General features: G+C 48.5%; 2 protein-coding genes across 2 annotated transcripts in view; both read left to right on the top strand.

The window, feature by feature from the left end:
* The first annotated feature begins 605 nt into the window (after positions 1-605).
* On the top strand, positions 606-4,463 carry LOC145362539 (uncharacterized). Its single transcript, XM_080218561.1, has 3 exons — positions 606-712; positions 3,067-3,801; positions 3,881-4,463. Exons 2-3 carry the CDS (start codon positions 3,371-3,373, stop codon positions 4,377-4,379), a joined length of 930 nt encoding a protein of 309 aa, XP_080074687.1. The 5' UTR covers positions 606-712; positions 3,067-3,370; the 3' UTR covers positions 4,380-4,463.
* A 2,201-nt stretch (positions 4,464-6,664) lies between these two features.
* LOC145362489 (uncharacterized) overlaps positions 6,665-7,973 on the top strand; it is a 46,814-nt gene continuing 45,505 nt past the window's right edge. Inside the window, exon 1 of the mRNA XM_080218504.1 lies at positions 6,665-6,738. The gene's annotated coding sequence lies outside the window, so the exon portion shown is untranslated. The remainder of the gene's footprint in view (positions 6,739-7,973) is intronic.

Here is a 7,973-nt window from a genome sequence, read left to right as displayed (position 1 = left end):
AGAGGCTGTGCTTGACCTGGTGCTGGTGAATGAACCAGGACAGGTGACGGATCTCAGTGTTTTATTCTCAGATGTTGGAAACAGGAAGAATTTTCAATCTGTCTGTTGCCCCATCTTCATTCACCCAAAAACCCACGCTCTGATTGGCTGGAAGAACAGCGACCTTCCGGTCCTCCAATTCTTCCCATTGGCCAGAGCTGGTGAGGGGGCAGTGAATCAAAGGTGCGCATGTGCGGGTGTTTGGAGTGACTTCGCATGTGCGGATTTTTGGAGTGAATGCGCAAGTGCGGGTTTTTGGAGTGAATGCGCATGTGCGGTGGGGCGGGACCGGCGCCCTGACCATTGTCTTCCAGCCTTTCCCATTGGACAGCAGCTCAGCGCGACTGGGACGGCATGTCCCACCCCGCCCCCGCCAAAGCAGGCCTCCGCCCCCCCATTGTCTGTCTGCGGGTGGATTGGCCAATGGGAACTCTGGAGGACCGGAAGGACTGTGCTGCGATCGCTGTCTCTCAATCCTTCTGGCCAATGGGAAAAGCTGGAGGACCGGAAGGAATCTGGTCCTCCAGCCAATCAAAGCTCCGCCATTGTCTGAATGCGGAAGTTGGTCAGTGAGCTTGTTGAGCTGCTCATTCCTGCACAGGAAAGGTGCTGCTCTCTCTGAATAAAGATTGAGCTTCAGACTGAGTCAGACTTCCTCCTGTCTCCAACATCTGTGAGTAAAACACTTTCTTTTCTCCCCCCTTTCCATTCATTAGGAGTAATAGAAGCAGGAATGGCCACCAGGCCCTTCAAGCCTGTCCAGCCACTCAATCCGATCATTGGCTGAACCATACGGCCTTCAACTCCTTGCCTTTTCCCAATGATCGAGGAAAAGGCTTATCAACTATTTATCCACCTCCACTCCGAATGATCCAGCCTCCACAACCCCTCTGGGGCAGAGAATACCAGGGATGCAAGAAGAAATTTCTACACACCTCAATTTTAAATGACTGACTCTTTATCTTATTCGGGGCTATCTGAAAATATCTCATCGTCTACCCTGTCAAGCTCCTTCAGGATCTTATATGTTTCAATAAAGTCACCTCTTTATCTTCAAAGCTTCAAGGAATAAATAGACAATTTATTTGCTCTTAATAGGACAACCCGCTCATCCCAGGAATTAGCCTGGTGAACCTCTGTTGGACGACTTCTAATATTACTATAATCCTTGTTTAAGTAAGGGGGATCAAAACTGTGCGCAGTATTCCAGGCAAGGCCTCACCAACACCCTGTGCAGTTGCCACAAAACCTCCCTGTTTTTAAACTCCAATCCTTTGCAATAAAGGTCAAAATTCCATTTTCCTTTTTAGCGATTGTGGGACTTGGCTGGTAGCTTTTTGTGGTTCGTGCACAAGAACACTTCGATCCCTCTGTACTTCACTCACCCTGCAGTGTCTCCCCACGTAGATAATCTCCATTTTGATTCTTCCTGCTGAAATACATGACCTCACACTTCCCCACGTTGAAGTCCGTTTGCCAGGTTTTCATCACCCAATCTATCCATATCCCACTGCAGAATCAAAATATCCTCGTCATAACATGTCCATTCACCTATCTTTGTATCATTCTATTCCTTCTCCAGGTTTCCACTCTGAAAGTGACCCGTTGGTTCCAACTCCCTGTTTTCTATGTGACAGCCAGTTTTCAATCCATGTTAACACACTTGCACCAATTCCATTGGCCTTTACTTAATGCACCAGCCTCTTATGTGGCATTTTGACAAATGCCTTTTGGAAATCATAGAATCCCTACAGTGCAGTAGGAGGCTGTTTGGCCCATCTCGTCTGCACTGACTCATGAACAGAGCATCTTTCCCAGGCCCTAATCTCATCACCCTACACTTTTTCCCCACTAATCCCCCAATTCTAAATCTAAGGGCTAATTTAGTGTGGCCAATCAACCTGACCTGCACATTTTTGGACTGTGGGAAGAAACTGGAGCACTTGGTGGAAACGCACACAGACATGGGGAGAATGTGCAGACTCCACACAGACAGTGACCCAAGGCTGGAATTGAACCCTTGTCCCAGGCACTGTGAGGCAGCAGTGTTAAGCACTGTGCCAACCTATCTAAATACACAACATCTATAGATTACTCTCCGTTTACTTGACCTCTTGCATCCTCAAAGAAGTTGAGCAAATTTGTCAAACTTTCATAAAACCGCTGCTAAATTAAATGGGGCAGCACGGGATGGCTTGTTGGCACAGTGGTTGGCACTGCTGCCCCACAGCGCCAGGGACCTGTGGAGTTTGCATGTTCTCCCCATGTCTGCGTGGGTTTTCTCTGGGTGCTCCGATTTCCTACCTCATTCCAAAGAAATGCAGGTTAGATTGATTGGCCGTGATGAATTGTCCCTTAGTGTTGACACATTAAGAGGGTAAATACTTGGGGTTGCGGGAATCGAACCTGGATGGGATTGTTGTCAGTGCAGGCTTGATGGGCCAAATGTACTGTAGATTCTATGATTTTATAAACCGGTTTATAGTCCACTTCCTTCTGCCTTTCTCCCTCTTTGAACAAAGGCATCACATTGGCAGTTTTCCAATCTTCTGATACCCCCCCAGAATTTAACACGTTACAAAAAATTTTAACCAAAGTATCCACCATCTCTTCAGCAACCTCCAAAGAAAGCCTAGTGTGCAGTTCACTGGGCCCTGGTAACTTGTTTGTCCTTAGCCGCTGAAGGGAAAGGAAGTGAGTCCAGTGTGTATATTCCACACATTGTTAGTCCAGTCGTATGGGCATAGATCTGTCTGGCAGCCTGCCTGGAGATTTTCAGCTGTGTGTGTCCAGGACAGGAAGCAGTGAGCATGGATCTGTCAATCAGACTCAATCAGCACCTTCAGGAGAATTGGGAGGGTGAATATTAGATACAGCAGAGTGAGAGTGGAGGGAGAGTGTGTGGGATGGAGATTTATACCTTTTGGGGAATGAGAGAGAAAAGAATGTTCTACAGAAACTCAAATTGTCTGTTCTGTATTTCTATTCTGTACTGATACCAATCACTTTTGTAAACTCCTTTTACAGGATATTTGAAGGTACGGATTTACAGACAGAAATCTCAAACCAAATGTCCCATCAACATCTGACAGAGTCACTCAATCCATTGGGACCTCAATATCATCGGCCTTTAAATCTAGAAGGAGAAATGTTTCTCTGAGCTGCCTGTTTGTGGAGATTTTAAGCATCAGTGCAACTGGAAATGTACCAAGACACACACCTGAGTGAGTGTGTTCCAGAGTCTGAAAATACATGGCAGCGTTCACAGCGGGGAGAGAGTGTAGCCGTGTTGTGTGTGAGATTTAACTGATTGGAGAGTCACACCCGCACCATGGAGAAACCGTGGAAATGTGGGGACTGTGGGAAGGGATTCATGGTCCCATCTCGGCTGGAAGTTCATCAGCGCAGTCACTCTGGGGAGAGACCGTTCACCTGCCCTGTGTGTGGGAAGGGATTCACTGACTTACCGAATCTGCAAAGACACCAGCGAGTTCACACCGGGGAGAGGCCGTTCACCTGCTCTGACTGTGGGAAAGGATTCACTCAGTTATCCCACCTGCTGAGTCACAATGTCACTCACACCAACGAGAGACCCTTTAAATGTTCTGACTGTGGGAGTGGTTTCAAAAGCTCTGGAGAGCTGGTGTCCCACCAGCGCACTCACACTGAGGAGAGACCGTTCGGCTGCTCTCACTGCGCCAAGAGATTCAGAACATCGTCCAACCTGCAGACACACCAGCGAGTTCACACCGGGGAGAGACCGTTCACCTGCTCTGACTGGGATGGGATTTACTCAGTTATCCCACCTGCTGAGTCACAAAGTCACTCACACCAATGAGAGAAACTTTAAATGCTCTGAGTGTGGGAGTTCCTTCAAACATGCTTCAGATCTGAGGGTCCACAAGCGCATTCACACCGGGGACAGACCGTTCAGCTGCTGTCACTGCACAAAGAGGTTTAGAACGTCCTCGCACTTGCAGGTACACCAGCGCACTCACACCGGGGAGAAACCATTTATCTGCTGTGTGTGTGGGAAGGGCTTCACTCAGTCATCTGCCCTGTCGACGCACACAGTCACTCACACCCAGGACAGACCCTTTAAATGCTCTGACTGCGGGAGGGATTTCAAAAGCTCTCAGGAACTGTTGGTCCACCAGCGCGTTCACACCGAGGAGAGACCCTTCGGCTGCTCTCACTGCTCAAAGAGGTTTAGAACAGCGTCCAACCTGCAGAGACACCAGCGAGTTCACACCGGGGAGAGACCGTTCACCTGCTCGGTGTGTGGGAAGAGATTCACTGTTTCATCCTCTCTGCAGAGACACCAGCGAGTTCACGAGTGATAACAGGAGTTGGATTCTGCTGTTATTGTTTCTGCTCTGAATTATAGCAAGGTCTGCAATTTATTCATTCTGACAGTAGGTCACTGGCGAGGGTTTCTTTCTGCTGGACTGGCCGCTCTCATGACTTTGCTCCCAGTGGGCTGATGCTCTTTGAACCTGGGAGAGCACATTTCCCACTGAAATGATCCACAAAAGCTGATGAAGGACATTTGTTTTTTTTCCGGGTTAGTAAATAGCCTCTTCCCCTTAACTACAGCTAGATCAAAAATAAATCAGAAAGAACCGGAAAAATGCAGCAAGTCTGGCAGCAACAGTGGAGAGGGAAACCGAGTTAATGTTTCACGCCCAACGTAACTCAACCTCAGAACGAGAGGGGGAAATGGGATGGGTTTGATGCTGGTAAGAAAGAAGGGAGGGTCAGGGAGAACAAAAGGGAAAATCAGGGATTGGTTAGAGAGCGGGTGAGATTAAATGACAAAAATGTCCTAGAACAAAAGGCGAAGGGAGAGGTAATAGTTGTAATAAAGACACAAAGCATTGGTCCAGAGTAAGTGTTAATGGCAGAATAAAGGACAGCTCTGTCTGGAAGCAAAAAAAAGGAAAACAAGGACTTCAATGCGGATAAATGTGTAGTGGTCCATCTTGGCAGCTCCAATGGGATGCAGGAGTACAATATCAAGGGTAGGAGTCTTAGCTGTGTTGAAGAGCAGAAGGATCTTGGGGTCCGGGTCCATAGGACTCTTAAATCGGCCTCGCAGGTGGAGGATGTGGTCAAGAAGGCGTATGGTGTACTGGCCTTCATTAATCGAGGGACTGAGTTTAGGAGTCGGGAGGTAATGCTGCAACTTTATAAGACCCTTGTCAGACCCCACTTGGAGTACTGTGCGCAGTTCTGGTTGCCTCAGTACAGGAGGGATGTGGAAGCTATTGAGAGGGTGCAGAGGAGATTTACAAGGATGTTCCCTGGATTGGGGGGCATGCCTTATGAAGATAGGTTGAGGGAGCTAGGTCTCTTCTCCCTGGAGAGACGAAGGTTGAGAGGTGATCTGATGGAGGTTTATAAAATGTTGAGAGGAATAGATAGGGTGGATTCTCGGAGGCAATTTCCCAGGGTTTTATTTTACATGGTCTCCCCAATGTACGCTACGACAGCGACAACGGATGAATGAACATCGCTCGACAATCACCAGACAAGACTGTTCCCTTCCTGTTGGCGAACACTTCAGTGGTCACGGGCATTCAGCCTCTGACCTTCGGGTAAGCATTCTCCAAGGCGGCCTTCACGACACACAATAGCGCAGAGTTGCTGAGCAGAGACTGATAGCCAAGTTCCACACACATGAGGACGGTCTCAACAGGGATCTTGGGTTCATGTCGCACTATCTGTAACCCCCATGACTTGCCTGGGTTTGCAAAACCTCAGTCACTGTGCTGTCTGGAGACAATACACATCTCTTTAACCTGTGATCAGTGCTCCTTCCACACACATTGTCAGCCACTTTAAGACTTGAACAGCAGGTTAGGTGTAAAGATTTGCATTCTAACCAGTAATCTCTAAACTGTCTGTGCTTTATATGCTCTGTCTGAGGCCAGAACTCTCCATTCACCTGACGAAGAGGGAGTCCCCTCGAAAGCTTGTGAGTTTACTATCAAATAAATCGGTTGGACCAAAACCTGGTGTTGTCAGACTTTTTACTGTGTTTACCCCAGTCCAACGCCAGCACATCCACATCATGGGTTCAGTTCTCCAGTCTGCAGACTGACAATAAAACCAATGGGTCTTATGGGGGTGTTGCATCCTCCAGCGGGTGTTTGTGAATCCTCCCAGGGTTTCCTTCCCAGAGATCAGAGTCCTCATTGATTTGAGGCCAAAATGAAACCTCTTATTTACTGTCCCCCTCCCCCATCCTCTGATGTGAACCACCCTCCAGTGGCTGAGCCAAAATGGGGCCGTTAACCTGGGTCTGTTCCCAGGAGGGAGAGGCCCCGCAGCTGCAAACCAGGGAGCTGACAATGATTCTGAAGCGGATCCACAAAGTGTTTCCAGACCCGCCCAGCCACCGCCTAACGCTGACTCCGCTTCTCCGGGACAAACCAGCACCAAGGACACTGCGCATGCTGCACATCACAATGCCCGGGGAACTGATTGACGGCAGCTACGGACCAATAGGAAGAGGGGGCGGGGCTGGAGGACCGAGCGGTAGAGGCTGGTCCTCCAACCAATCGGAGTGAATGAGGGGCGGGGCTGGAGTTCACCGTACGGAAGGAATGCACATGCGCAGTCAGCAACGGCGTTTGCAGCACGCGCAGTGTGGGTGACCGCATTCGGAGCGAAGTTCCTCTGTCTCATCAGCAGCCGGTAAGGATGGGGAAATATAGAGGGAGCAATGGAACGGGCGGATGAACGTAAAGGGTTTCTAAATATCTGGTGAAGGTCTCAAACCTCGAATATGAGCCCGTAGGTCCCGTGTTTGCAGCTTCCGGTCTTTTTTCGGAGACGAATCTCAGGTTAACGGCCGCCATCTTGATTGAGCAAGGAGCAGAGCGCATGCGCTGGTGTCTTGGTGACGCAACCATGAGTGGGTGGGTCTTTGTGTTTCTGCTCCCACCGGGTCCTAGTGCTCGGGGTGCACTGGGCCATGAGTAACAGGTTTTCAAACAGCTTCACCCACTCCCAGGCTGCACCTGACATTTGCAGCCGGGAGAAGTTTATGGGTCATGTACATATTCAGTATGAGTGGTTGCATCCCTGTATAGTTACCTGAATCAGATATACGGCTTTTGTACTCGTTGGAGTTTAGAAGGATGAGGGGGGAATCTTATTGAAAGTTACAGGATGCTGTGAGGCCCTGGATAGAGTGGACATGGAGAGGATGTTTCCACTAGTAGGAAAAACTAGAATCAGAGAGGGCACAACCTTAGACTAAAGGGACAATCCTTTAAAACAGACGAGGAGGGATCTCTTCAGCCAGAGAATGGGAAATGTGTGGAACTCTTTGCTGCAGAGAAGGCTGGGTCATTGAGTGTCTTTAAGACAGAGATAGATAGGTTCTTGATTAATAAGGGGATCAGGGAGTTGTGGGGAAAAGATAGGAGAATGGGAATGAGAAAAATATCAGCCATGCCTGAATGGTGGAGTAGACTCGATGGGCAGAGTGGCCTAATTCTGCTCCTATGTCTTATGGTTGTTTTGGTTACACTTCTGCCCCAGGCTCTTAATGTTTACACAGAAACATAGATAGAAAATAGAAACGGAAGTAGGCCATTCAGCCCTTTGAGCATTCCCTGCCATTCATTATGGTCATGGCTGATCCTCAGATTCAATTCCTAATCCACCCCCCACCATTAAATCCCCTTAGCCCCAAGAGATATATCTAATTGAAACCAAGGTCTACTTCCACTTTTGAGGAACAGCGCTCCAAAGATAGCATTAACAACATAACCCAAATTATTTACCCCACTAATCTCCCTAACCTACACATCCTGGGGGGGAAATAATGGATAATTTAACATGGTCAATTCACCTAACCTGAATATCTGGACTGTGGGAGAAAACTGGAGCACCCGGAGGAAACCCACACAGACAAGTGGAGA

The sequence above is a fragment of the Carcharhinus amblyrhynchos genome, unplaced genomic scaffold (genome assembly GCF_965287045.1).
Source record: "Carcharhinus amblyrhynchos unplaced genomic scaffold, sCarAmb.v2.hapA scaffold_38, whole genome shotgun sequence".
Classification (NCBI taxonomy): Eukaryota; Metazoa; Chordata; class Chondrichthyes; order Carcharhiniformes; family Carcharhinidae; genus Carcharhinus; species Carcharhinus amblyrhynchos.
This window is presented reverse-complemented; position numbering and strand designations above follow the sequence as displayed.